Genomic DNA, 25,988 nt, shown 5'->3' with positions numbered 1-25,988 from the left:
CTCATTCTTGATGTTCACGCACCGTGACTGTTGATTTAAAACTCCAACTTTGTTTTTATTAATTGATCCAGTATTATGTATCTGTTACGGTTATTTCTTAATGTCATGTTTAGTTTTCACGCGCACCGAGCGCTTACAAATATCAAATCGTCACGCGTAGTTCTAAATTATATGAATATCGATCATCGAGTAAGAGAAACAAGATGCACGAGTATCTAGACGCGATGCTTCGCGAATATATTCCGAATGTGCCTGCCTTCGAGTGATGAGACAGGTTTGAGTGTACGAACTCTACAATTTTTAGCCAATGATGGAGATTGACAAATGTCATTTCATGTCAATGTGTGCGTGGTGTGTAGCGATTGGAGGTATAGGAAACCCACGCACGGTGGCAGCCGCATCACTATTGTCTTTTTTTCCATGGCAGAAATGTTTGACAACTACCGTAAATAGGCGCGTCCCAGTTACACAGCACGGATCACGTTCTTGTAATAAAAAAGGTAACGAATTTTATTATTAATAATAACGCGGGTGCTGATAACGCAAGCATTGTCATTGCGACGTCGCCTGGTTAAAAAATCCAAATGATATATAAACGATCGTCTACATTTCAAAACGTTTCAATTTACGATAACATTCTCGAGACGATCATGTTGAAGCATTTTTGCATAATTAAGTAATAATCGAATGAAGATATCAATACATCTTTCTGTCGCTAAATAAATGTATTACTTAAGCTACTGCTTATTGCAAAAATATTATTATTCGTGTATTAAATTACGATTACATAATTGCAAACTGACAATCTCCGTTAAAAACTTTGTGTGTGAGTGTTCTACAGCGGGATTTTTTTACTTTTCTCAAGTCAGACACACACATGTTATTTTATGAACTCACATACGCATAGATTATAAAAGATATTTAATTGATCAAAAGATTCTGATTCCGATCAGTAATCGATTATTTCCCTGTAGGCAAACATGACTGCTGCATTGGCATCGAAAGAATTTTCCTTGAAGTGGAATAACTTTTCGGACAATCTGACTTCCGGTTTTCTTTCTCACTTGAGCCAGCATGATTTGGTCGATGTGACGCTTGCTGTAGAGGGTAAATTATTGGTCGCCCACAAACTAGTCCTTTCTGTATGTAGCCCTTACTTCAAGAATATATTCAAGGTACTTTAGCTATTTTAATTGTTACTATTATTCCCCTGATAAATGTGCTTAAGTAAAAGCTTAGGGTTGTTCTACAGGAGCATCCTACTCAGCATCCAGTGATAATACTAAAGGATGTGAAGTACGAGGAGCTTTTAGCTTTGTTAAAGTTTATGTATCAAGGGGAGGTAAACGTGAGGCAGGAGGACTTACCTACTTTCCTGAAAGTGGCACAGATGTTGCAAATAAAGGGGCTGGAAGGCGGCGAGGGGCAGATCATACCGCTGTTAAACGATTACGTGTCGGATGCACAGGGTGATCTCGAGGACACTGCCACCTTGTTGGACGCCGCGAGTGAGCAGGGTAGCAAGAACAAGAGCTCGGACGAATCCGTGCACTCTCACAGGAACAGGATCAAGAGAAGCGCCAAAAAGAGAAAGGTGCACGCAGTCGAGGGTGACAGCGGATCGGTCAAGGAATCTAAAAGGATAGCGAACGTTAACAGCGTGGACAATATCAATCTTGTGTTAGACGACGACGACGACGACGACGAGAGATACGCGAACGACTCCGCGAGTAGCAAAAATGTTACCCACGACGGCGAGAGTAACGATGCTATGAACGATAGCGAAGAAATAATCGAGTTACCTGACGAATCCATTGCGAGGAAATTTACAACGCAGTCAGAAGGTACATACAATAATTTCTAATTATTAATTAGAACGTAATCTCTTGCAAAATTGCATAGATAAAGTAAAAAATGCGATATTTATTTTCAGCCGTGGAACCAGTAACTTACAGGCTCTCCGCGAGAGGCAGACCGCAGCTGGTCCACGAGGGATACGTGTACAACTTGACCTCCCGTTCCGAGGTGCTGAACAGGTCGCATTACCGTTGCGCGGAGCAGCACCGTGGTTGCCGGGGTAAATGCTCGGTGATCGCCGAGAGGTTCATGCCCACTGGAGTACGCGAACACAATCATCTACCGGGTTATCAATCGGAGTACGATTACAGAAAGAAAAAGGGCCTGGACACGGATAGTGTCTAAAGAAATCGGGATGTCGTATGTTCTGGATGATCTGTGCGTCCGTATCGAATTCGACAACTGGAACAGGCGATATGCAAGTCGAGAGATAAGAAAATCTTCCAGAAGTGGCGTGCACTTCCCTGATGTCTGAAAACCGGCGACACTCTAGGCTATATTAAATATATTCGAGCGTACAATTGATCTACCGTGATCGCGGATTTTTTTATACGGTTCTATCGAAAAGCGATATTGACTATTCCAGTTACAAATTGTGTAAATATTACCGGCAAAGTTTTAGGATCTGGCCAGTTTATTTCCTCGGCGGACTGGATTCTAGAACCTGGCGGTTCTGTACGCTGCTGTTCAGTGAGATCCAAATATAACTGAATTTGTTTTTAAGGAGAACATTCCGAGACGTGTCCCATCATGACGTTATGTCGCTGTTACATTCCTAAAGCGTGTAAATCATTTTAAGAGGACTTTTTTACATATTTACATTCCATTTTAGTTAATTTAGAGAATACATTTTAAGTCTATAATTAATTTCGTATCTTACCTCAATATAATTATATTAAGGCATATTTGTTTTAAATTTGTAGGATATCCCGGTTAAAGGTTTCTTGCTGGATCATAACATTAAATATAGATTATATTTCGAGTCATGAGTTTTAAATTTCTTTTTTAATATCGTAATCTTCCAATTTTATATTTAAAACAAGCAAACTGCTTTCGTTATCTTCCTGCCTTTCTGCTGTGCTCTTAAAACTTCCAAGAAAGTATTTAACAAATTACTTAGTATAAATACTGTAAGAGTCATGATCCAATTTAAATGACATACTTTTCAATTTATAAATGAATTTCACTGAACAGAGTCGTGCACACATGAAAGCCAAAACGAAAGCTGTGAATTAAGAGAGCGAGTTTAAAGTCTAGTACAAACGTTGTACGCGAGATACGAACAACGTTGGCCTAATTTTAGAAAGAGAAACGGGATTTATCTTACATTATACAAATACATTCCGCGACCAATGTATAAAGAAGTCTTAACGGTTAATATAAATGCCATAATGCTAAATACCTGTACAAAGTTAATCGGAATATTGTTAACTCTCGTAAGCATTCCCAGCGAGCATTCCCATATAAAGATGTTATAAGATATACAGTATATTATGGATTTTAGCGCAATTGTGAGATGCATTGATGTTCCAGAATTTAATAAATAGCATAATTTATTTACGTGATATCATCGAGAATAATAATAATAATAATGCAACTGACATACCTTCTTAATTAGAGATACGGATCGAGTTAAAATCCACTTTCACTAGAAGAAGAGCGATTAAACTTTCGAATATACAAGAGAAGTGTTATATATCTGCGTTCGCTTTCGTTAAATGCGCGTTTTGACCGTCGTTTTCTCTGTTTCCATAAAGGCACCTGTTCACCATTTTATTACATTTTTTCACGTTTTCGCGCACAATGGAAGAACTTTATAAAACGGAGCGCGTTATCGCAACGTTATCACTATTTAATTATAAAAACGTGGACCATCTACGTTAGCATTGTAGCTAACGAAGACAGATGAATAGAGAGAGATGAACACTGAGACGCTTACAGTTTTATCTCTGTACGAGCCAAAGGCAACAATAACGCTAAGAGTTCTGAACGACTGAAAACGACTGCAAGCAACTATGTTGACACATTTGTCGCGCTTGATCTTTCGATTACTCAAAATTACCTTTGGCTTACACAGAATTTAGAGATCTACAAAGATTATCAAGAATTTCCCAATTTTCCTAGCCTCGATCGTAATGTCGAGGCGGCCTACCGATTGATTAATTGCTGTCATAAATGCAGTCGCATTTCTCCCTGCAATTCTCGATTTTTAATAGTGAGGGAGGACCTGTTTTAATGTTCTTTCCCTTCCCGGTATGCTTCTCGAGCTTGTTCCCCATCCTTGGATTAGATAAATTGTATTGTATTGTATAACGGAATTTTTGTATATTGCACTGGAGAAACGTCCGAGAACTGCGTTAGTGTCGCCTTGCCATCTTCTTCTCCAACTTTCGCTGCTTCTTTTCGCTGATTTCGGGTTGCTCCTCAGGCTGGGCGAAGAACCATGGAGCCAAGATCTGCTTCCACAGCATCCAGCCTCCTCTCAGTGGCACCTATTGAAATTTCCATGATTAAGCAAGAACTCTTTTACAGATATTACTCTCATGTTTAATTATAAATCACAAAAAAAGAATGATGCGCGAATGACTTTCTGCATATACTTACCAAGAGCCACAGCAGCCAGAAGTAATTTGAAATCAGAGACAAGATTTGTACTCCTGACGTCAGTATGATTAAATCTTTGACATGTCTAAACAGAACGACAAAACATTAACATCGTATAATAACATCGGCAAAGGAGATTACCGGAGAAAAAAATAATACAATAGCGGAAAGACTGTACACTGCACTGCAGCTACTTACTCCGCTATGCCACCTTCCATATTGAGATCGACGCCAGAATCCAGGAGCTGGCCGGATTCCGAGTACGTGGCGCGAGCCATGTACGACATGAACTGAACGCTTCCTGTATATACAATTGCAGAAAATGCCGTTAGAGTCTGTAACGATAACGCAACACGTGCTGTTAAGGTAACTCGTACGCTACACGACCATGTGCCAGTTCAGATCCAGAGGACTGATGTGCGACTTACTATCGTCAACATCGTGAACTCGAACAGCACCATCATCGCGACAAAGTAGATCCCTGTCGCGCCTAAGGCCATATTCGTGTAGAAACTCAGGGTGGACGCATTCTCCTCCTTGATCTGCTTCGCTCCTTTCGTCAGTGTCTTGCCCTTCTTCGTCTGCACAGAAATGTCAAAGATCACGACTCGGATTCAACGCAACCGAATGCAAAAAACCAACTTATTTCTACAGTTTACAGATCGTAAGCTGATAACGCGCGCAAAAATATCTCGCGTGATTTTTAAGTGGCGATAGCAGAACGGACGATAATTAAAACGCTCCTTATGGCAATACTGGTTAATTGCGAATAAATTATTTGTTGCGAGAGGAACGCAAGATACGAGGGATCGATACGAGACTCACTGTCATTTTGATTCTCCTGATAAAAATGTTACTCTAACTTTGAATAAACGGCATTAAAACTGATAACGGGCGATGACTGGTGACAAGCGGTTAACCTGATCAACCTGACGTCCCGCTATGTTGCGTACACGTGAGTAATTCATGAACTGTGAATATATTAGATATTTGTAACTCGAGTTCATGAGGCATACTCGCGTTGCAGGGGGCAGCAGTAATAGCGCGCGAAAGATGATAAATTCAAATAATTGTAATAAAAAAATATAAGGATTCTACTATTATATACTGAGGAGCAAGAACATGCGTTATGCACGCTCAAATCTGTAAATTATAAAACAAATATAAAGTACGCAAAACAATAAAACATGTTTGTAGCGTTTTTATATGATTTTATATCTACCTTTAGAGTTATTAATAATCTGTATAATTTACTTATAATAAGTATTAATATGAATATAATAAACGCAGATGAATAAAATTTCTAAATTTCTCAGAATTTATCAAAAAGTTATAGAATTGTTAAAGTTCTTTAGACATTTATATACATTTAAAATATATGTTCATTTGTATGATGATGTAATATCATTACACACTATGCGGAAATAATTAATGATAAGAAAACCGAGGTTTTAGTCATCAGCAACAGTAAGTATAAGAATAACCGGAAAAGGAATTTAGATAAAGGCAGAACGTGCCGATGGGTTTTTACGAGAGTACCAATTTGCCGAATTACGTAGAAATATCGTTAAATAATTTTTCACGTAAACAGTAAATTTATTTATACTCTAAACAAGAATGGGTATATTTGAATCTGGACGATCAGAGGGCTTCCCCTCGATATACTCCGCGCACCATACCCCAGTGACGGTGGACGTGACTGAGGTCATATTTATCACAATCTTTGTAATAATTGCGATCGCTTTTGTCAGTATTATACCGAGTTACCGAAAGAGAAAAGTAAGTGCAGTGAAACAAAATTTTTCTTTACGTATATATAATTAAGTCTTTTACATATTTTGTATCAAAAAATATTAAATTATACTGAATTTAAATTTAAATCACATACTTATTAAATAATTCCTTGATACTGTGTAGAGTATCAACGTGGCCATAAAGATCGGCTTCAGTATCGTCATTGGATGCTTGTTGATAAGTGAGTATCGCAAAATAGAATTTTGTTTCAAGTTTGTTACGTAATGTGCGCAAAATCGAACATGTAAATTCACCTGGTACATCGAACATTAAAATTTGCAGTAGAGAACTTTGGGCAGGAATGGGAATACGGTTGCACGAAGAGCAAAACACCCTATCGGGCTGGCGAGGGTCAGGAGATCGAGGCCGAAATGGCAGTCAAGATAGGATTGAGATCGGTGAACATCACGCTGAAAGGTATAATTCATGAAAACGAATTAAAATGACGATCGATATATCGCACACCTTGTTAAATGAAACTTAATTGGAATTACTTTAACCGGAAGCCAAACCCGAAGAAGGCACGCCGCTCGCAAAGGAAACGATCAATTACAACGAAAGATTTCCTTGGACGTGGGACCAAGGCAGAATCGGTTTCGGACCCTATGGTATGGAATTTGCATTGCTGTGAATTGATAATCTACAATTAAAATAAAATCAGTTAAAGAATAGATAAATTTCTACAGCTGGATTACTGCAAAGAACTTTCCGCGAAGGCCAAAGAAGAGGCTTGCCGATTCCCATCTTGTGGATCGCTGAATATTTCGTTATTGACGGCGAAGGTATTCGATACGGAAGGTTTTATCGAACCGCCGGATGGTATTGCCACATCTTATTGTGGTCAGTATAAAAGAAAATATGTATAATATATAACATATATTATAGATACAGAAGATGATTAGTAATGTGATGTCTATGAATCAAAATCAGTTAAAAAAGAAAAACGATAAATCTCGCTCGTTAATTTATCTTGAATCTTTTATGAAAAAGTTCAAATGTGAAACCTTTAAATTTTAGGACAGCCTTCGCCTGCTGGTTACTAGCTAACATATTTCTGCAGTCTGTGATCCGGTACACGGCCTACTTAACCGGGGTAATCGGTTGTCTGCAGCTGCTAACTTGCATCGTGTGGGTCCTCGTGCACAATCCAACTCCGCTCGCGATTCCTTTCGAGCATGGAACCATTCGGATGGCGTTTGGCTTACACTTCTGGATGACTTTCGGATGCGGTGATTGATTAATTCTTCGATCGACGAATCCTCAGTCTTGTTCAACATGTTTAATCCGCAGGCTTTAGACTTGCACCTGACTTTCGGATTTCGACTCTAGAATTTTTACATTCCCAAATTTTTCATCTTTAGAATCTCAAGACTTCTTACAGCTCCTTTTTCTTCCAATAGTAAAATTTTTGGAATTCCCTGTAATATTTGAAAATTATTGAAATTAATAATTAATATTAACAGTGATAAATTTGCTGCCATTTATTCGCTTATTCTTACTCATCAAATTAGCATGTTATTTTTTACACGAATTTTTTACGTTCTTTCATAATACACATATGGCATTCGTGTCATCTACTTTTTCCTTTCCAGGTCTGCTTTGTCTGTTTTTGGCAATTCTAATGATATACATGGATTTGCGTTATCCTAATACGCTGTCCACGTTCTTGGGAATAGATCCTCTCGCCGAGTACGATGATGTATATCGTAAGCATCCTAATAACTGTGATTCAATAGCTTCTATAAGATCTCTCAGAAGTTTACTTTACTTCTTGACCGCCTGTTAAAAGAATTAAAACTAAAGCAATATCCGTTTTAATTGGCAGAAAGCTGTCAAGTGGATGACATACGACGTAACAATGATTCGCGTCCTGCGATCGACTCGATGGAAATGGTTCCCGTGTCTACTTCCTCGGAAAACACAAACACGAAGATGGTAAGAGTTAACGCTAAAATAAACGTTCCGTATTTAAATCTGCAAGACAAACGAATAATTAATTTATCGAAATAAAACTAGCAAATGGTAATGAAAAGACGATCGACGATACAAAACGCACAGAAATCACTCTTCCGCCCGCAAGCAAAAATGGAAATCCCTCAGGATGAGCGAGTTATTTATGAAAACAATATACCAGAGTACGTATGTTTTTGCTTATTTTAAGAACACCTAATTCACAGTTTGAAAAAGATAATTCACAGATTATATTCTTCAAGGAAATACATTTCTTTCGTGCAATTAATCACTTCCTCGTTTTTTTCATCAATTACTTGAACAAATATAAATTAAATGTTATATATATATAACATTTAAAACACGGTGTTAATTATGATTATGTTAATAATTATACGTAAATCGAATTTTTATAATTCGAATATAATTGGCTACTAAAATTAATTGCATCCTCATAATTGTTATCATTATCAAAATAAAATTAAAGTAAATGAGATAGAATAAAAAAGTTGCTACAGCTTTTATCATGAAGACTGCACGCGTCACAATCATATCGTATCATTAAATATCAAAGCAAATTATGCGTCCGCTTCTTGAAGACCATCCACTTCCGGGATGAACGCTCCGGCCGGGATGCCGGAAGTGCACGATGAGGTTGAATTCCAACCTCGATTGCAACCACCGCCCATTCCAATGAAGAAGAGAGGAAAAGTCGGTCCCTAAGAATCAACTGACAGTTCAGTTCCAAACCTCCGGCTGTCCAACATCAGAACAGATCGTCATCTCAAAGGAAGCTCCATGTAAATGCCATGTATCCATGTATTTCTGTTAGCGTATAAATACATAACGAGGATAAATGATGAGTTTTTCGAAATAAACGAAATGATGGAAACGCAAACGGGACGACAATGTCAAGTAGTAGAGTATTCGCCTAAGCTTCCGATTCCGTCGTCTTCTCTTTGCTGTCGTTACTCTCCGATGCGGATCTGCCCTTGTCCTCGGACTGTTTCGACTCGGACTTGTCGCTGGATCTCTTGCTCTCCTTGCTCGACTTCTTCTCACTTTTGCTCTCCTTCTCGGGCCTCTCCCGGTCACTGTCGCTCCTCTTGCCGTTGTCGGACTTATCCTTGCTGCGTCCCTCCCGATCCTTGTCCTTGGACTTGTCCGAATACTTGCTCTTGGACGATTTGGATTTCGATTTCGAGCGAGACCGTCTGGATCTGGATTTCGAGCGCTTGCTGCGCGAGTGTGAACGGCTGCGGCGGCGTGGAGATCGCTTCTTACGTTCTTTCGATCTGGAGGGTGATCGGCGTGATCTTTAGAAAAATTTATCAATCGTATATACAAAAGATTACTATAACTGTACTAAACTTGCGCAACACAAGCGCAGAACAATATATGTATATATTGAGAAGAAAAGATAGAATATCGTTTAATTGTACCTTGATCGGCGCGATCTGCTGCGCGAACGATGACGGCTACGCGAGTTGCTGCGTCGTCGTGATGGCGAGTTGCGTCGGCGATCCTTTGATCTCGAGCTCTTGGAGCGCGAACGCGATCGGCGCCGGTGACGGGAGCGTGAGCGACGGTGGCGCGAGCGCGAGCGTTTGCGCGACCTCGAGCGCCTCGAGCGGCCGCGTGAACGGGAACGTGACTTGCGGCTGCGTGAGCCGCTTCTACTGCGCTTATCCTTCGACAACATACCGATCATAGGGTCGATCGCTGCCGAGATGAGATTATGCGCTTCCTTTACCCGCGACATTGCCTCCTCGATCTCCTTCTGCGCGGCCTCGTTGCTCTTCGCTTCTGGCTTGGCAATCGCCTGTGTCGAGTGGTAGATCTTGATCGCTCTCTCCGCCAGTGACTTGCCGTTCAGCAACAGCGCCGCAATTACCAAGGCCTGTTCCGACAGCTCTACCAGTGCATAGTGCTCGCCATCCGAGTCCCTGCTGCATGTACGCAGGTACTTGATCTCCACGTTGTTGTTGCTGAAGAAGTCCATCAGCTGCTCAGGGCTCACTGATACGTCCAAGTTCGCTATCACGAGTGTCCGCCGGATCTCCTCGATTCGTCTGCTGTCCAGATGGCCCGGCAGATGCGGATAGGACGGCAAGCCGTTGGCTTCTAGTTTAGGATCCATTGTGGTGATGACATGATTCGGTGGGATGCCTTCAATGGCATTCACCACATTTGGTGGCAGTTTCGGTTCCGATGGATAGAGACCTGAAAGGGGGATTTCAGAATTAGAATCAGAAATTTTTCGAATGAACGAATGACAGCTACGTGACTCATACTTACCTGGCACAACCGTGCCATTGTTAGTGAGCTCCAGAGCACGCTGCTCGTCCGGAATGTCACCGTTCTGATAAGGGATCACGATCAATGCGCGGTCGATGAAAACAGTGTTGGTCATGTGCTGTGCCACCGCAACGCAACCTTGGTCGTGAAACTTGATGTAGCATATGCGTGACTGCACCGGTACAGCGACGTCTCTGATCGTTGGATACAACCTGATGTCTTCAATTTTGCCCAGGTACCCGAACAGCGTCTGCATCTGGTCCTTGGTAGCCTGCGGCGCTATATTCGTCACTTGGACGACTTTTGTCGAGCCGACCGCCATTCTACCGCGAGCCGACCCGATAAATAACTGCGATTTCACCCGCACAAAACGTAACTGAGGTTATAGAGGTTATGTTCACCGCGACGAAATTCACGCGCGTCGATACAACGCGATTGCAACCGAACTTTTTTTATCACTGAAATAATTGATTGCTTGCCTCTGGATTTTGAAGGAATTCTTTGATAATTGGCTTCAAAAAATTTTATTTTGTCGTACACACGGTCTTATAGACCGTGGTCGTACAAAATGCTTATGAAGATGTCGAACAAATTTTTCGGAGTACGGCAATAAACCACCGGAAGTTTACGATTAACTATTGGCTGCGTTCTCTAACAAATCAGGATCGAGATCCGAACTGAGAGCCAATCAGCATTCAGGCGGAAAATCTAGTATAGTTTGATTGCTAATTTCTATATTATTTTTATACAGTATATATAACAATTTATTAATATTATTAAAAAGTTATTACATATTATATTTGAGAAAATATCAATAAGATGAATTTTGAAATATATTGACTGAATCTATTTCAATCAAATATATACGTATGTACAATCAAACTAAATAAATATAAAAGAAATAATATATATTAAAATGATTTATAAAAATAAGTATATTAAATTACTGCAACTATACCTTATTGCACTTAAACTTACTGTTATATTATTATTTTTCGTATAATCACATTTTATATGATTTATTAAAACTGAAACATCATAAAGCTACAAATTGACTAATTTTATTCTACAATTTATAGAGCTTATTTTTCCAGTAATAATATAATGTTCATATATAAATTATAACTTCTTAGAAAAAGAAGCATCAAGATTAATATTAAGTATTGCAAATTTTCAATTTTCTTCTTTGCGGTTTGCTAATTACCTGTGTCGAATGGTAGATCTTAAATTCACGGGCAACAGTTCTTCGTTTTTCTGACAAGACTGTCGTTTGCTTCCGACCGTTTCTCCACTCGCTCGTTTACAGCAAGTAGCGTTGAAAGATTGCTCACATCGTTACCCCTACCAATCCTCTGTATAACTGTATCGGATATGCCATATGCTCCCTCTGAATCGACGATTAATCTTTGATAGCAAAACTTTCCTAATGGAGCATAATGAACACGGAGGGATGATCCTCAAAGTGCCGTCCATACGTTCCGAACATGCGGGAAACGGCAAACTAGTAACACAAAATGTACAATCATCCCGCCCCCGCTACATTCGCGATTCAATATAATTGGCAAATATCACGGAAGCAACTTGTTTCCTACAGTCGCATCGTTACGTGGACGTAACTCTCTGCGAATCGCTTTGTATTGCCACTTGCTCAGCAATTTCCAGCGATATTACATGTTGCCGCTAGATAACTCCCCCGGCAAATTATTTTTCTACCCGCATGGGCACCCCAAGGGTGAGCGACCCTCGAATAAGCCGGTCGACGACGCCTTGGTGCTCCGATATCGCGTGTACACTCGCCGCATTCGCAGAATGCTGTACCTCGGTGGTGTCTTGCAGGACCGAACACGTTCCGTATTCTGGTCGTACGTCATGGGCCTTCTGGTGATCGTCATGTTCTCCAGCCAGTGCTTCTTCGTGATGAACTTCTGTCGGGATCACACGGATAATCTGCTGCTCCTGTCCAAGTGCTTCGGTCTGACTTGCAGCTTGCTCGCGCCCGTCGTGATGGTACACTTTTCGTAAAGACGCATGCCGCGTCTGCGTAGGAAGTGCCAGTTCACTATAGTTTTATCTTCTGTTTCTGCCTAACAAAATATAAATTGCTAAATTTCTTCTTTTTTTCTCTTACTCCCGCTTGATTCATCTCCTCGCAAGATTATTCATGCCTTGAAAGTTTTCTTTCAAAAACTTCCCAAAGAAAGTTGCCAGTTCATTCCCGAATTCGTTCAATATAAAATAAATAAAATTTTCAGTCACGATATATAATGATAGCGACATTTAAATAGACAGCGTACCCTTTTCTTCCAGTCGGCCTGCTTCCTGGTAAAACGCGAGAAACTGATGGAGCTTCACGAGATGCTGGACGACCTCTTCGAGCGGGAACTGGCGCAGGATCAGGAAACCGCGCTCGCCACTCTGTACGCGTTCGACCGGCCGTTTTACCTGCTGGTATTGGTACTGGCATCAACGATGCTGTTTCTCTACTCCTCCCCGTTGATCTCCATGTTCCACCAGATCATTCACGATGTCCAGCCGAGGAAATACAGGCTACTGCTGCCGGCGAGGTTCCTGTGGCCGCTTCCGAGCAGCGGTTTCTTCTTCTTCTTACACGTCCTGTACCAGCTGTCCTCCTGCTGGATGATCTTCACCATCAGCGGCGTCGACAGCCTGTTCGGCTTCTACGCGTTCCAGATCTCCTCGACGCTGCGGGCCATGTCCGCCAGGCTGAGGAATCCGCGAGCCGACGACGTGTTCACGGGTGTCCTGAAGACGTGCGTGGAGACGCATAATCGGCTACTGCGGTGCGGCCATATGCTGGAGGACATCTGGGGATTCATAATCATGCGAATATTGCTCACGAACGCCATACTCATGTGCGTGCTGATCTTCGAGGCGACCCCGGTACGCGATTGCATCCGAAACTGCCGGAATTTACATTCCGTAGAATATCAGATTTCGAAGCTACCTCGAAAAACAGGAATTTACAGTTAGTGCGCTTTGCGTAATCGCGTCAAATAAAGAATTTCTTAACGGAAAAAAATTCGATTCGACGGACAAAGACTCCAAAGAAAGTTGGAGAGTCTTTTCTTTAATTCAGAACTAGTGCCTTCTTCAAGGACAGAATTTTCAAGCTTGTAGATTGATAGGAGGAGGTTAGGCGGAGACCGTATTGATAATTAAAATAAAAGCGCTTTTCGTGAAAAACAATTTTGCATAAAATACGAAAAGCCTTTCTGACCAACACGACAACAAATTAATAATAAAGAATTATCAAATGATAGTAATGACAGTTTACAGAGCTGACGATCAGCCAGGCCTCGGTGTTCGTCTCTTACATGACACTGAAGCTACTGCAGGCGTTCATCTATGCCTGGTACGGCGGTCTCGTCACCAGTGCGGTAAGTTTCCGTTTCTTCCTTCGATGAATCACTATTACAAAATCAGAATAAATCATCTTGCATATGTATGTATGTATCTAGTCCGAGCACTTTCGTGAGGGAATATATTTTGGCGAGTGGACGGATTCTAGCTGCGACCGTCACGTAAGGGCAACTGTTATTGTGACCATGATGCAAAAGCCGATGATAATAAAGGCAATGAAAGTGTCTTCCATAAATGTTAACATGTTTACTACTGTAAGTACTTGAAGTGACAATTTATTTTAAGAAAATCGACACAAACTTATCTCTCGAGTCATCGATTATCGTTCGAGTCATCGATTTTCTCGATCGCGCAAACGCGGATTTCAGCAAAATTTTATTTATTATTTTACTTATTTGCAGAACTCGAGAGAATATTTCTGTTTGTTAATACTCAGTGTATAAGTAATATTCTATTTCGCGTATAGTTCTAATTCATGGTTTCTGTTGTCAGATCGTGAATACCGCGATGTCATACTTCTTCTTCTTACAATCGTTAGATGAAGGCAGATAAAAGCGAACGTTACACAGTTTCTCATAACGAAGATACATCGAATCGCTATTGAATATTGAGAAAATATCGTTATATTATTATTAGAGAAATTTCCGAGATCACCTTAAATAAAATTTAAATAAATAAAAATGAAAATATATATTTCCATAGAAATGATTTATCAGAATAAAACAGCAAAGTTTCTTTATTTCTATAACTCACGATGTGTAAAAATATAATAGCACATCTTATTACTTTCATCTTTAAATTGATCTAATCCATCCATCTTATTTTCAAGTAGTTATGACAAACTTTGTCTATAACCTGATTAACTTTGTTAATCAGGTTATATTTACAAATCTCAAAAGATTTCTGACACACATTTTGATTCTCATCATATATTTGGACCAGTATACGCTCCTGAAGTATACGCTAAAAAGTTCGAGTCGCCGCTGCGCATGCGTCGGAAAATTCCACGATCTAGAAACGCTGCGATCCGCTGTGACGTCGATAGTAAGACGGCGCGCTGCCGACGTGAGACACGTGCGGTACTAGTTATTTTGTATCGAATTGTCCATCGAACGTCGCGTTCGATCGACCGCTGCGCAGTTCTGCTGCTGCGGTCCCGGCATCGCGCTGCACGTTCTGCACTCCTCAGCCGCGCGGGCCGCTGACGGGCCGCATCTGGATCACGAGAATTCTGCTCGACTCGTCGCGATCTAACGTCAAGCGAGTGTCTGCGTAACGAATATATATATATATATATTCATTATATTATTTTATATATATATATATATAATTTGATAACGTGATCCTGTGCGAGAGACGTCTTCCTGATCACCGACACCGCCAACCGTGAGTTCTCCACTTTCTCTTCCGATCACGCTGCGTACGTGATGGTTCCTCGATGTTGTCATTTCCTCGTAATGCTGCTCGCGAAGAGTATCGCCGCTGCGAAAGTACGCGTGCGCATCGCCACGCGTATGCACTTTTAACGAATAAAATTCTCCCGCACGTACGCATCTCGCCGAGAAAGCCGCACGCGTGTTCGCAGCTTTCCTCGGTTACTTATCTTCGCTCTGAAGTTAGTCGCATGTGCAGAGATAAGTTTGCTAGAGTAGTTATTATACGTCTCGCAAAACCTTTCAGCTATAATAATTCACGCGCTGCGAATGTGTAATATTTTCCTAAACGGAAGCGGATGACGAAACATTCGAAAGCTCGTGAAAACTCGGTGCAAAACTCGCTTTCAATGTTCCGAGTGGATTTTTTTTTATTAGTAACGTATTATAAAATCGCTATTATTAATCTATAGTACTATTCAATGCCCGAGCATTACGCAATGTATATGGAAAACAGGGTGACAAATAACGCTCACGAGCGGCCAGGAGTTATCCCGTTGTTTTGCGCGTCGTTTACTCGCGACACCCGGGGCGCATCGCGCTATCGTAATTACCTCGATAATTGCGCTTGATGGAAGGAACGAGCGCGAGTTGCTATGCCGCCGCTGACCGCCGTGAAGTTATCTCCGTTTCCCCGATACCTCGAGATCGCGCCGCCGCGTCCTCGTCTTTATTGGAGCAAAAACCGCGATGGCTTTTCAGTAATATGAAGCCTCGTTACAAAAATACATACCTATTCTTCATTCTTTATTCTTTTGTATCTTGTTTGCTCTCTCTCTTTCCTTTTCTTTTTTTCCTTCCTCGGAAAAAAGATATTACTATTCAGATGTAGAAAAGTTTACGCAACATTCGAATTAGGCCCAGACACAATGAATAGAACATAAGGAAGAAAAAAATAGGGAATAAATTTCGACCAATGAAAAACCATGCATGCGTGAACTGATATATTGTACAATGTTAATTGTTGTGAGTTTTGGATTTAATAATTTCTGTGATTGTTATTTTTTTATGTTCATATATGATGATTTATCGATGATTCTCTTTTGTTGAAGAGAGAAGCGAGAGGAGAAGCTCGTCGGGCTGTCAAAGCCAGGGCAGAGTCATGTGCTGTATGATCGAGTATTTTTGCAGAATCGTCGCGAGCGCGTGTAGAAAATGCGGATGCACGTGCTGCGTGTGTTTCGCGGAAGCGTTTAACGATGATACCAATAGCCACGAGAGTCAGTCTTCACGGACGTATAATTTTATGTAATCCGACGTAAGAAGCTTCTCGATGAAACTGGGGGGGAAAAAAAGGAAGCCTGTGGTCCGCCTCGTCTGCAATTCCGCCGAGCAACATCGTGGAAGTAGTGAGAACAAAAACAGGAGAAGAGAAATGATCCTTCAGCTGCGCCGTGATTCTCTTGAGGCGGATTCCGCATCGGATGACGCATCGCACGCGCCGTGTGTTACACGTTTCTTCGAAGCGTTATTATTATTGTATTACGTGAGCAATCGTTCACCACGTTCCGTACTTTAATTCCTCATATTTGCAGTAGATAAGCAGATAGGCCGATGCGATATATCGATTATCGCGATTATCGCGCGCACTCCAGAAGCGGGAGAAACGTCCAAAGAAATATATATATATTTACTCCAAAAATATATATATATTTCCAAAGAAATAAGAGTATATATATTTTTTTCGAGCAATATCGAGCAACATTAACGACATCGCTTTATGGAACATTAATGAGAACAATTTTGCCTTTCCGAATTCAGAAAAACCGGCACCGCCGCATCCCGGTGCAGACTGCTGCAAGACGTGCCTCAGGAATTCCTTCCCTACCTCAAGGTGCCAAGGCGATTAACATAACGCGTGCGTGGAGTTGGACATCCGGGAAGTGTGACCCCGGCGACCCGGCGATCGAATCCCACACTTGGACACGTTCCTCGACTCTTTTCTGCCAGATGCGCGAACGCGGTAGCGGCATGGACAGGGTGTTCGTGGACGAGGAGACCGGCGAGGACCTGATCCATCCGTTCTACGACTGCGTCGCCCGTCCGATCGACTCCACGACGACGGTGAACGACGCCGAGACCGGCGAACCGGAGGTCACTCACGTGGATCACACGACGTTCCAAACTCGGCACAGGAGAGTGCCGTTTCAGGTATACTCCGGGGAACACGTCTACGTCTCTTTCTCTTTCTCCCTCGCTGAAAGTGAATTCTCCATTAACTAAGAGTTAAACTCTGGTTACGTTGTGGAACTAGGCCTTAGTTTGCATCTCGACTCCGTCCGACCTCAAGTAACTCGAGACTTCAGGCCAGCTTAGCGCGCCAGCATACTCGGCGCTGCGATAATTGATACGCTCGACGTAAATCTCTAAGTTATGCGCATGAATCTGCGGAGTGAGATGCAAGATGCCGATGCGTTATAATGTTTGAACGATTCGAGCTGTGTGAACTTGCGCCCGATACATATCTTACCGAGTGCGTCACGTTCGCTTCACAAAAGAGACTTTACGTAAGCGCGCGCGACAGTCTTAATAAGCGGTTGATGGCTTGCACGCGCGTTTCTCATTTGGATTGGATATGTGTGTACGTGTGTCGCGTGTAGATATTTTGCATGTGTCGTAAATTCATCTTTATTGCTCCCACCGAGCGACGGATCGGTGCTCGTGTCACGACGGTGTGTCCAAGATATTGCATTCCACTTCCATACGTCTACCGGCTTGTTTTCTCACGCAATCGCAGATATCGTATACTGATAACTTTATATATGATATATGATCGTAGATGAACGCACACACGCGTACGAGGCACACACGCGCAGAGTGACGTAACGTTATTTATAATATTATTTACAGAATAAAATAATTCTAACGTGAAATGAGCGAGTCGGTCTTCCGTAGATACCGAAGGAGGTAAAGGAGAAGTCCTCGAAGAAGCGCCATCACATGGAGCTGGAGCCGGTTCCGGCCGGCGCGTCTTTCGGTCAGATAAATCCTGTGTGCCTGTTTCTACCAGCCATCATGTACTTCCGCTGGTTCGTCGCTCTGTTGATGATCTTCGAGGTATTTACAGGCATCGAGATCGTGGGAAATACTTTTGCCGCTGCCTCGAACACTTTACGTCGATTTGTTTTTCCTCAGGTCGTTTTCCACGTTTGGGCGCACCACAAGAACAAGGCCTTGAAGAATACCAACGTGTACTTCCGTTCACCATTCCACGACATCTCCGCGGAGTTTTGCGCTCTCTGCCAGAACGAAACCTGCATGAACCGCGTCGGTAAGCTACACCAGATCCGCATGCACAAGTTCCTGCGGCAGTGCAACTACATGAAGAGAGTCGTGACATGAATATCTGGTCGGCGCGAGGCCATCCTTTAGGCGCTGCAGCGTTAAAAAAGTGGTGATGATTACCATAATTAATTCCTTCGAACGTGAAAAGTTGTTACAAAGTAATTGTTAATATTTCTTGTGCGGTTGTTATGCTTCTATTCTTCATTGCTTGTCAACTGTCGGAGACCGTCGGGGTGATTAAAGATTATAATTCTCTTGTTAAGTTTTATATCGTCTTATACCTCTAAGAGGAGTGCATGCAAAACTTTATCTTTTAATAGGAATTAACACCGTAACATGTAGGAGGAAAACTGTTTTATATTACTCTGTTTTATTGTACTCTCATTGTACTCTTGTGTAAACAGGTTCATATTAAAAAATTTTTTTATCGAAGATTTAAGTATAAAATAAATTACTATATGTTTAATCCTAAATATACTCTATTACATAAAATATATAACAGAACGTATCTATTTTATAAAAAAATTTATTTATACAATACTCCGATATAAAAATAAGTTACTACGTTATCTCTTAAATGTGCGTCTCAATAGCGTAACAATTCACTGTTCCAATAATTAACGTTAAACTGAGCGTAAGAATATTCCCTTATTTTTAAGTCTAAAAACTGATGACGTTACCATTTCATGTTAATGTACAATCATGTCGAACGAAATCCCGTTATTTACTACAATCTCTGATCTCGTTATCGTAGCGCTAAAATTTCTCTAGTAGCAATTCTGTAAATAGCGTTAAAATCTGCGGCTAAATAAGCCCTCCAGAAGCGGCACTTGCCCCAAATCACCGCGGGATAATTTGGGCTTTGTATACCGTGGAAGATTCGAGCCACAGCGCGCCCGGTGAATTTGGTATCTCTGTAGCACATTACCAAACTGCGCACGTCAGCGGCAATTTGCTGCTCGTTTGCTATCTTATCCTGTAAAAAGAGTTTAAAAATCTATTAACGTACCTCCAATAATCACTTATGTGTACCAGTAACAATAGTAATCCATAGCATTTCGTTCTAGGGATAATATTTCTTCAAGAGCACAAATACGTTACAGGAACAGCAAAAGAATTATGATCAAATAAATCATAACGCAGAAAAAAAGAAGGAAAAGATGGATGAGTGATAAGAATGCGTAAAAAAGAGAAAGGCCAAAAAGATCAAATATTTTATCACGTCAGCAAAGCCGAAGCAGATTTTGCGATTGAAAAATGTACCTGGAAATTGATGTCCACACTGGCCAAAGGAGAATCCGACTGGAAGTAGTCCCTGATGGTGCCTTTGAGCTCTTCCGATCTCTTTGTGACATTGTCGTTCAAGACTGAGCAGTGCTCGATCGACGGCACGCTGATCTTACTAAGAGCGGAGGATATGATCTCGAGCTGTTGCAAGCACGAGGATTCCTGAGATCGGGTGCGCGCAATCAATGCATCGAGCGCCTCGTCCAACTCGGTATCGGTGAGATCGCCCGGTGTCTTCACCCGTAAACCGAGTTTGTCGTAATGCATCGATATAGCCGAGCGTTTTACGCTGCCGTCACCTGCGAAAAGTGTTGCTTGTAAATGAAACACATTTTCCAAAAAAAAGCGAGAAATTACATGGGGTGAAATTTCGGAATGCTCACCTCCCGTCGTCCACTCCAGATTCTTCAGGTGGCTCTTGACTACGCCGCTGTCCCAACCGATGGCCGACGCAACGTCGATTATCGGGAACTCGATGATGTTGCTCTTCTCATGCGAGATTCCCTTCTGCATGTCCAGTGCTATCGCCATCGCGAGCGGTGGAGACTAAAACGTTTGCAAAATTACTCATTAATCGATTTGGAAGATTACTCATCAATAGGTACCAGAATAATTTATATTAATTAATACCACGACTTTATGAATGCAGATACTATGAGATTACTATTGCACATATTTCAAATAAAATTTCTCACATTGATATCGTGGAAATTAATTAAAATTAATTACTAGATTTGCAATACAATTTATTACAATTGTATGTAATTGCAGAGAAACTGTAAAGTTTCCAATAGAAACTTACAGATTGCGCCGCACGTTTGAGAGCTTGCGGTCCATTGTAGCTCGAGATTCGCGCTCGGACGTACACGGATGAGAGCACAGTAATGAATCTCTTCGGATGCAGCTCGAGGTAGCATAACAATGTGGAGATCGTTTCTTCCGTGATGTCGAGGGCTTGAACAGTCTCGTCGATCGGAAGTGCGACTTCGTGACCGGGACATCTTTGATCCGGAGCTTTCTCTTTGTTGATCCTCGCGCAAGAGCAGGGAATGAAGATTCTTTGAAGCAGATGTCGGATTGTATGACGATCGACGCCGTTCGCGTGTATGTGTCTGCGCAGTTCCCACTTATCACTGTCTCGCTGTTTAGGAATCATAAATTTGATTAGTGAAACTGAAAAATTGAGTAAAAAATCGTAAAATCGTGTGAAATATAGTGAAACAAATTTGAAATTTTTTAATATTTGATTCCTCATTGCAGCCATTTATCGATATTAACAAGATATCAATATACTTTATAAGTTTCTGCTGTCGAGCACGAATGTGTGATGTACATGTGAAGAAATTAATTTCACCGTACAAAGCAAAAGGAAGAATTTACATGATAATTCGACATGACCACAGTCAAAACATGACAAAAATTCAAGAAAGTGCAAGTAAATAATGATCGTGAATAATACAATACCAATGGATTTAAGAACAAATGGCAGTGTCCAGTAAGACCGTCTCGCCCACAGCGACCGACTTCCTGCACGTATCCTTCGAAAGTGCCAGGCATGTTGTAATGAATGACAGCCCGAATATCCGATTTATTGATACCCATACCAAACGCAACGGTAGCGACCACAATCTTGATCTTCCCGCTCATAAATTCCTTTTGCACGATTTTGCGTCTGTGAGCAGTCATACCGGCGTGGTAGGCCTCGGCTATTGTGGACACCTTCGCGTTCGGCTTCTCAGGATTCCGTGGATCCTGCGAGGCGTACAGAAATTTAGTATGCGAATCAAAAAATAAAAATCACGCACATTTTAATATTATATGTAAAAACAGGGAAAGATATTCAAACGCTAGCAATTGAACAGATTTAATTGTAAAACTTAATTTTAAAACGGACTTAATTGATCAAGCTTAATATTTTATCGCTTACCTGCAGCGCTATTCTCAGCAACCCTGCAACTCTCGCACACTCTTCCCTACGAGTGCAGTAGACTATCACCGAGTCGCATTTCTGGAACCTCTCGCTCTTTAACAGCGCGATCAGAGCTTGATCCTTATTTTCATCCTTCGACACCGTCAGAACAAGATTCTTGGGTAACGGTACATCCGATATAACGCCAGCCATGCCGTCGTGGAGGTACAGATGATTTACTATACTCTCCGCCGTCGCCCTCGTGGCGGTCGCGGTAAGTCCCAGCACCGTTTTTACACGCAACTTCTCCTTGAGCACCCTGCAGACCATCAGGTAGGACGGCCGGAAATTGTGCGACCACTGGGAGATGCAATGGGCCTCGTCGATACAGGCGAACGCGATCGGAGGCAACTGGCGCAACAGGGCTCCGAAACCAGTGGACTTCTCGCCCGCCACTACTGCTTCCGGTGATACCAGCAGAATGTTCACCGTGCCGTCCTTCACGGAGCGCATCACCTGCTCCCTCACCTTCGGCGTCTGGCTGGTGTGCAAGCACGCAGCGGATAGAAATGAAGGCACACCCGTCACCTGGTCGTCCATCAAGGACACCAGCGGTGAAATTACCAGAGTGATGCAGCGCGAATGCCGGGAATACAGGTATGCTGGTAATTGATAGCATAAGGACTTCCCGGAGCCCGTCGACAGCGTTACCAGAGTGGATTGGCCAGACAGAATTCTCATCACCGCCTTCTCTTGGCCAGCCCGGAAGCTCTCGTGGCCGAACATGTGTAACGCCTCGAAAACCTCCGCTGGGGTTTCGGTGAGACTGCCGTCTTCGTTTGTGGGGTACAACGGCTCAACCACGTCCATCTGTGGCGGCAGTAACTTCGACAATAAATCCTGCGGTATCTTGTGCCCGACAATCGGAGTTTCGCTCTTCTCATATGGAGTTTCAAAGTCGTCTTCAAATAATCGAGCCATGTCTTCGGCTTCGTCGCTCTGCGATGCTTTCGCAACGGAGTGAGACGGTTTCTCGGGTAGCCGATCGATCCTGTGACCATGAGCGACAACAGCGTTCTCATTTGCCATCCTCTCGGCTTCCTCCAGAGTCGGGTAACTTGACGACTCGTCGATCTCCTCCAGAGGCAGAAGAGCATCGCTCTTGGAAGCTGAGCAATTCTTAGCAAAGTGTCCGGACTCGCCACACTTGAAGCATGTCATGCCGTTCTTGTCGATCAGATCGGCTGCGTCCAGGTTGCTCTCGCTCGACGCCAAATCCTTCTTTCTTTGTTTCCATTGATTTTTCTTGTACTTGGACAGATTGAAATTCTTCTTCCCTCGCACGAATACTTTCTTCTTCAGATTTATTCTGACGAAGTTGTCGTTCATCGTCCCGGCGGCTATTTTCTTCTCAAGCTTTTCCCTGTCAGTTAATTTTGCGCTCGTTTTCGAAGATACCGAAGCGCCTCTTTCCGGCATTTCAATGGAAACCGATTTGGAAAATTGTGTGACCAGGTCACCATTCTCAGTCGACGTCATCGCGAAGCGAGGAACCGTTTGTAACGTCTCCACGCTGTATATCGGGAACTTTCCCGCTTGCGTTTCGTCTGAACTCCGTTCTTCGTCATCCACGTTTAAAGTCAACTTTGCTCTAGAAGATCTTCTTAAATTAGGTTTCCCCTCGTCGTTTCTCTTCCTTCTACTTGTAGATTTTTTAACAGTTCGGACGGTAGTCTTCTTTGTTTTTGTTCTAGTTTGTTTTTTCTGTTCCACATAATCGGGATCAGAGTCGTCCGATAGTACATCTTTACCTCTTCGATGTGGCACATGTTGCTTCACTAGTTTTTCATTAGATGAAGTTCCTGATTCTTGATTCGAAATATCAGTCGATTTAGGAACGCTATCCGTTATCTTGAATTCATTCTTCGTCTGACCGTTATCAGTCTGGACATTTTTGGACATCATTCCGCCGTCAATAATAGCTTTCGAATCAATGTTTGAACTCGAGGCGACTTTGTCGTTTTGTTGAGCCTTAATCGGCTCTTTCGCTAAACTAAAGTTCGTACTAATATCGTTAACTGACTTAAACGCGTTAACATCGTCAGTTTTGCTTCTACTACTACAACTATTGTTATATACTACACTAGAATTCGTATTAGCGTTGGAAATCTGCTTGAATGCACCGCCGTCGGTTGTATCAGCAGACCGAGCGGTCGCAACGGGTTCGATTTCAACGCACCGTCGTTTCGCGAGTTGACCGTCTTGGTCGCTCCATCGTTTCTTGAAATTTCTGATGCGTTTGTTCCTGCGCTCCTCCTCGGAATCGCTGTTGCACACGAAATCGTCCTCGTCAGACTCTTGAAGGGACGTGATAGAGTTCACCACAGGCGTCATGTCCTTTGGGGAATACGTACTGGACTCCATAGACTCTATTCCGGAGTCGCTGGTGCCCGAGAGTCTTTGACTCGGGTTGAAAGACGCCACTTCCGAGTTGCTGTATCTCGTGCAGCGATCAAGCCAGCCCGGATTCAGATTACGGTTGACGCTAGTCATGTGGCCATCAACCAGTTGTTGAACAGCGTTAATACAATGCGGGACGGATTTGTTATTTTCAAAGGTCACTTTCACTGGTGCACCAAATATGGGTTTTGTCTCTTCCGTTGTCACGTCGAAACCATCCTTGCTGTCCATATCTGCTTGGTCGATGCTCGAGTTACTAGGCATATTCTTGCCAGACTTGTTCTTCAGCTTAGTCGACGATAGCGATTTCCTCGGGTTCCGCTTGGTGAACGACGAACTTTCAAATTTATTCCTGGATAGTTGGAAGGAGGAGGACCTACCGATCAACAGGGATTGCTTCTTCTTCGGCGCCTGTTCCTTGCTCTTGTGCAGATGCTCGCCCCAGACTCCCTCGATGTTCACCGTGTCTGCTTGAACAGCGGCTTCGCTTTCGTGTTTGCTGTTGTGAGGATCTATGTTCTCTGTGTCTCTTGCGAGTTTCTCCGGACTCGAGTTCTTATCCTGCCTCTGATCATTCGTCGATGACTTTAATGGCGACTTGTTCGTCACGTTGCCTTGCACGTCGTCACAGAAAGTGATGTCCATCAGAGTCTCCTCGAGCGCTCGCGTCTTCAGTTTCCAGTACATCTTGTATGCCTCTTTGATCGATACGTCCGCATCCTTTATGTCATTCTGGAATGCACAGAAAAAGTTAATTATGCAACAGTACAATACAGTGATTTATGTGACGTTCACAATAACGTAATTTCCAATATTTTTCATTCATCATACGACAGACATATGTGAAAGTAGCCGAAGCTCTCACAAATACTGAATCGCGTTCGTGGTACATATCTAAAGTTAAAAGCACTTAATCTTTAATTAAATTCATCTATTATAATATTATGTCAATATGCGAATATGAGAAAAATATTAAACAACTGCATTGCATACTGAGAACGCGATAAAAACGCATGAGGCAACCTACTTTGTTCGGTTTGCGTCCGAATTTCTCCATAAAATCGCTCTCCCATTGCTTCACGCGGAGTTTGTTCTTCAGATACTTCGTTTTCAAGACGGGATCCTTTAGCACGTCCATTTTATCGCGAAACGAAACGGATGAACCACGTTATTCCGACTTCAACGTTCGGCGATCAGCCGAGTGTCCGAGGTTAGGTTGCCCCCAAGGTCTCCCGCGTAAACACTCGTCAGGTGAGTGCGCCAGCATTAACTGTACCGTTACCGTTGGCAGTACTGTGCGCGTGCGCGGTTTCGTAACGGCAGGAATTGGCGCGATCGAGACAAGTGATTACGTGCTTCTTCAACGCCGTTTTTTAGGTATTTATGACTCTGTTACGTACAGTATACATGAGATTTCGCAAAAGACAAGCTAGAAGAACGCGTGGAGTGATTAGCATCAATATCTTTCCTAACATTTCCTTCATAAAACTTATTGAAATCATCCTACACGCGCGCGCGCGCGCGCGCTTGTAAGATCTTGATCACAAAAGTGTCTTAGCTTTCAAGATTCAATTCTAAACGCACGATTCTCGTATATTACAGTATATGAAACTTCCGCGCATTTCGCTTCGAATTGCAAACTGCATTAAGATTTCCTATGTCAACCTACGATTCGGCTACATAATTAATCGCATGAATTTAGCCGCATACGAGCCTCCATCTTGTCAACT

General features: G+C 42.3%; 6 protein-coding genes and 1 long non-coding RNA gene across 11 annotated transcripts; 3 read left to right on the top strand and 4 right to left on the bottom strand.

Annotated features, from left to right (window-relative positions):
• The first annotated feature begins 392 nt into the window (after positions 1–392).
• Positions 393–3,422, top strand: LOC105274451 (protein abrupt). Its single transcript, XM_011330592.3, has 4 exons — positions 393–500; positions 975–1,175; positions 1,253–1,844; positions 1,934–3,422. The coding sequence occupies exons 2-4, from the start codon at positions 981–983 to the stop codon at positions 2,200–2,202; spliced, it is 1,056 nt and encodes a 351-aa protein (XP_011328894.2). The 5' UTR covers positions 393–500; positions 975–980; the 3' UTR covers positions 2,203–3,422.
• Positions 3,423–4,055: 633 nt separating this feature from the next.
• Positions 4,056–6,837, bottom strand: LOC105274456 (transmembrane protein 208). Of its 4 annotated transcripts, none has more exons than XM_020034570.2 (6): positions 6,750–6,837; positions 6,510–6,665; positions 4,890–5,042; positions 4,660–4,762; positions 4,462–4,546; positions 4,056–4,349 (listed from the first exon to the last, which is right to left on the bottom strand). In XM_020034570.2, the coding sequence occupies exons 2-6, from the start codon at positions 6,523–6,525 to the stop codon at positions 4,215–4,217; spliced, it is 492 nt and encodes a 163-aa protein (XP_019890129.1). In that variant the 5' UTR covers positions 6,526–6,665; positions 6,750–6,837; the 3' UTR covers positions 4,056–4,214. The 4 variants fall into 4 exon arrangements, with proteins under 4 accessions (XP_019890129.1, XP_019890128.1, XP_011328902.1 ...); XM_020034569.2 differs by having other exon boundaries at positions 4,660–4,796; positions 6,750–6,833; XM_011330600.2 differs by lacking the exons at positions 6,510–6,665; positions 6,750–6,837 and adding an exon at positions 5,382–5,483 and having other exon boundaries at positions 4,660–4,796.
• Positions 5,708–9,099, top strand: LOC105274455 (dual oxidase maturation factor 1). Its single transcript, XM_011330599.3, has 10 exons — positions 5,708–6,240; positions 6,379–6,436; positions 6,538–6,672; positions 6,762–6,863; positions 6,942–7,095; positions 7,273–7,484; positions 7,848–7,961; positions 8,081–8,190; positions 8,272–8,390; positions 8,805–9,099. Exons 1-10 carry the CDS (start codon positions 6,079–6,081, stop codon positions 8,926–8,928), a joined length of 1,290 nt encoding a protein of 429 aa, XP_011328901.1. The 5' UTR covers positions 5,708–6,078; the 3' UTR covers positions 8,929–9,099.
• On the bottom strand, positions 7,503–7,854 carry LOC113562892. The gene is made up of 2 exons (XR_003407224.1): positions 7,755–7,854; positions 7,503–7,673 (listed from the first exon to the last, which is right to left on the bottom strand). It is a non-coding gene; the product is annotated as an uncharacterized LOC113562892 (long non-coding RNA).
• On the bottom strand, positions 9,011–11,284 carry LOC105274454 (probable splicing factor, arginine/serine-rich 7). 2 transcript variants are annotated; one of them, XM_011330597.3, is made up of 3 exons: positions 10,504–11,284; positions 9,648–10,428; positions 9,011–9,500 (listed from the first exon to the last, which is right to left on the bottom strand). In XM_011330597.3, the coding sequence occupies exons 1-3, from the start codon at positions 10,823–10,825 to the stop codon at positions 9,137–9,139; spliced, it is 1,467 nt and encodes a 488-aa protein (XP_011328899.1). In that variant the 5' UTR covers positions 10,826–11,284; the 3' UTR covers positions 9,011–9,136. The 2 variants fall into 2 exon arrangements, with proteins under 2 accessions (XP_011328899.1, XP_011328898.1); XM_011330596.3 differs by having other exon boundaries at positions 9,011–9,521; positions 10,504–11,283.
• A 103-nt stretch (positions 11,285–11,387) lies between these two features.
• LOC105274453 lies at positions 11,388–19,032 on the top strand. The gene is made up of 7 exons (XM_011330594.3): positions 11,388–12,510; positions 12,811–13,404; positions 13,794–13,901; positions 13,983–14,138; positions 17,079–17,468; positions 18,213–18,374; positions 18,453–19,032. Exons 1-7 carry the CDS (start codon positions 12,175–12,177, stop codon positions 18,657–18,659), a joined length of 1,953 nt encoding a protein of 650 aa, XP_011328896.1. The 5' UTR covers positions 11,388–12,174; the 3' UTR covers positions 18,660–19,032.
• On the bottom strand, positions 18,958–25,552 carry LOC105274452 (ATP-dependent DNA helicase Q4). The gene is made up of 7 exons (XM_011330593.3): positions 25,286–25,552; positions 21,817–24,990; positions 21,354–21,641; positions 20,692–21,030; positions 20,273–20,435; positions 19,866–20,188; positions 18,958–19,578 (listed from the first exon to the last, which is right to left on the bottom strand). Exons 1-7 carry the CDS (start codon positions 25,394–25,396, stop codon positions 19,348–19,350), a joined length of 4,629 nt encoding a protein of 1,542 aa, XP_011328895.1. The 5' UTR covers positions 25,397–25,552; the 3' UTR covers positions 18,958–19,347.
• Positions 25,553–25,988: the final 436 nt, after the last annotated feature.

The sequence above is a fragment of the Ooceraea biroi genome, chromosome 11, assembly GCF_003672135.1.
Source record: "Ooceraea biroi isolate clonal line C1 chromosome 11, Obir_v5.4, whole genome shotgun sequence".
Lineage (NCBI taxonomy): Eukaryota > Metazoa > Arthropoda > Insecta > Hymenoptera > Formicidae > Ooceraea > Ooceraea biroi.
The sequence above is the reverse complement of the archived record's forward strand: the minus strand, read 5'-3'. Positions and strand labels throughout refer to the sequence as shown.

Excerpts from the sequence above, each read along its gene's own strand:
- LOC105274452 (XM_011330593.3), bottom strand. The coding sequence starts at position 25,396 with ATGGACGTGCTAAAGGATCCCGTCTTGAAAACGAAGTATCTGAAGAAC. Across the intron at positions 24,991-25,285 it reads TCGGACGCAAACCGAACAAA|AATGACATAAAGGATGCGGA; the intron begins GTAGGTTGCCTC and ends TGTGCATTCCAG. Across the intron at positions 21,642-21,816 it reads TGCTGAGAATAGCGCTGCAG|GATCCACGGAATCCTGAGAA; the intron begins GTAAGCGATAAA and ends TACGCCTCGCAG.
- LOC105274455 (XM_011330599.3), top strand. The coding sequence starts at position 6,079 with ATGGGTATATTTGAATCTGGACGATCAGAGGGCTTCCCCTCGATATAC. Across the intron at positions 6,864-6,941 it reads AATCGGTTTCGGACCCTATG|CTGGATTACTGCAAAGAACT; the intron begins GTATGGAATTTG and ends AAATTTCTACAG. Across the intron at positions 7,962-8,080 it reads CGAGTACGATGATGTATATC|AAAGCTGTCAAGTGGATGAC; the intron begins GTAAGCATCCTA and ends TTTAATTGGCAG.
- LOC105274454 (XM_011330596.3), bottom strand. The coding sequence starts at position 10,825 with ATGGCGGTCGGCTCGACAAAAGTCGTCCAAGTGACGAATATAGCGCCG. Across the intron at positions 10,429-10,503 it reads CAATGGCACGGTTGTGCCAG|GTCTCTATCCATCGGAACCG; the intron begins GTAAGTATGAGT and ends TCCCCCTTTCAG. Across the intron at positions 9,522-9,647 it reads AGCAGATCGCGCCGATCAAG|ATCACGCCGATCACCCTCCA; the intron begins GTACAATTAAAC and ends ATTTTTCTAAAG.
- LOC105274451 (XM_011330592.3), top strand. The coding sequence starts at position 981 with ATGACTGCTGCATTGGCATCGAAAGAATTTTCCTTGAAGTGGAATAAC. Across the intron at positions 1,176-1,252 it reads ACTTCAAGAATATATTCAAG|GAGCATCCTACTCAGCATCC; the intron begins GTACTTTAGCTA and ends GTTGTTCTACAG. Across the intron at positions 1,845-1,933 it reads ATTTACAACGCAGTCAGAAG|CCGTGGAACCAGTAACTTAC; the intron begins GTACATACAATA and ends ATTTATTTTCAG.
- LOC105274453 (XM_011330594.3), top strand. The coding sequence starts at position 12,175 with ATGTTGCCGCTAGATAACTCCCCCGGCAAATTATTTTTCTACCCGCAT. Across the intron at positions 12,511-12,810 it reads TGCTCGCGCCCGTCGTGATG|TCGGCCTGCTTCCTGGTAAA; the intron begins GTACACTTTTCG and ends CTTTTCTTCCAG. Across the intron at positions 13,902-13,982 it reads GCGGTCTCGTCACCAGTGCG|TCCGAGCACTTTCGTGAGGG; the intron begins GTAAGTTTCCGT and ends GTATGTATCTAG.
- LOC105274456 (XM_011330600.2), bottom strand. The coding sequence starts at position 5,468 with ATGAACTCGAGTTACAAATATCTAATATATTCACAGTTCATGAATTAC. Across the intron at positions 4,547-4,659 it reads ATGGAAGGTGGCATAGCGGA|ACATGTCAAAGATTTAATCA; the intron begins GTAAGTAGCTGC and ends CGTTCTGTTTAG. Across the intron at positions 4,350-4,461 it reads TCTGGCTGCTGTGGCTCTTG|GTGCCACTGAGAGGAGGCTG; the intron begins GTAAGTATATGC and ends AAATTTCAATAG.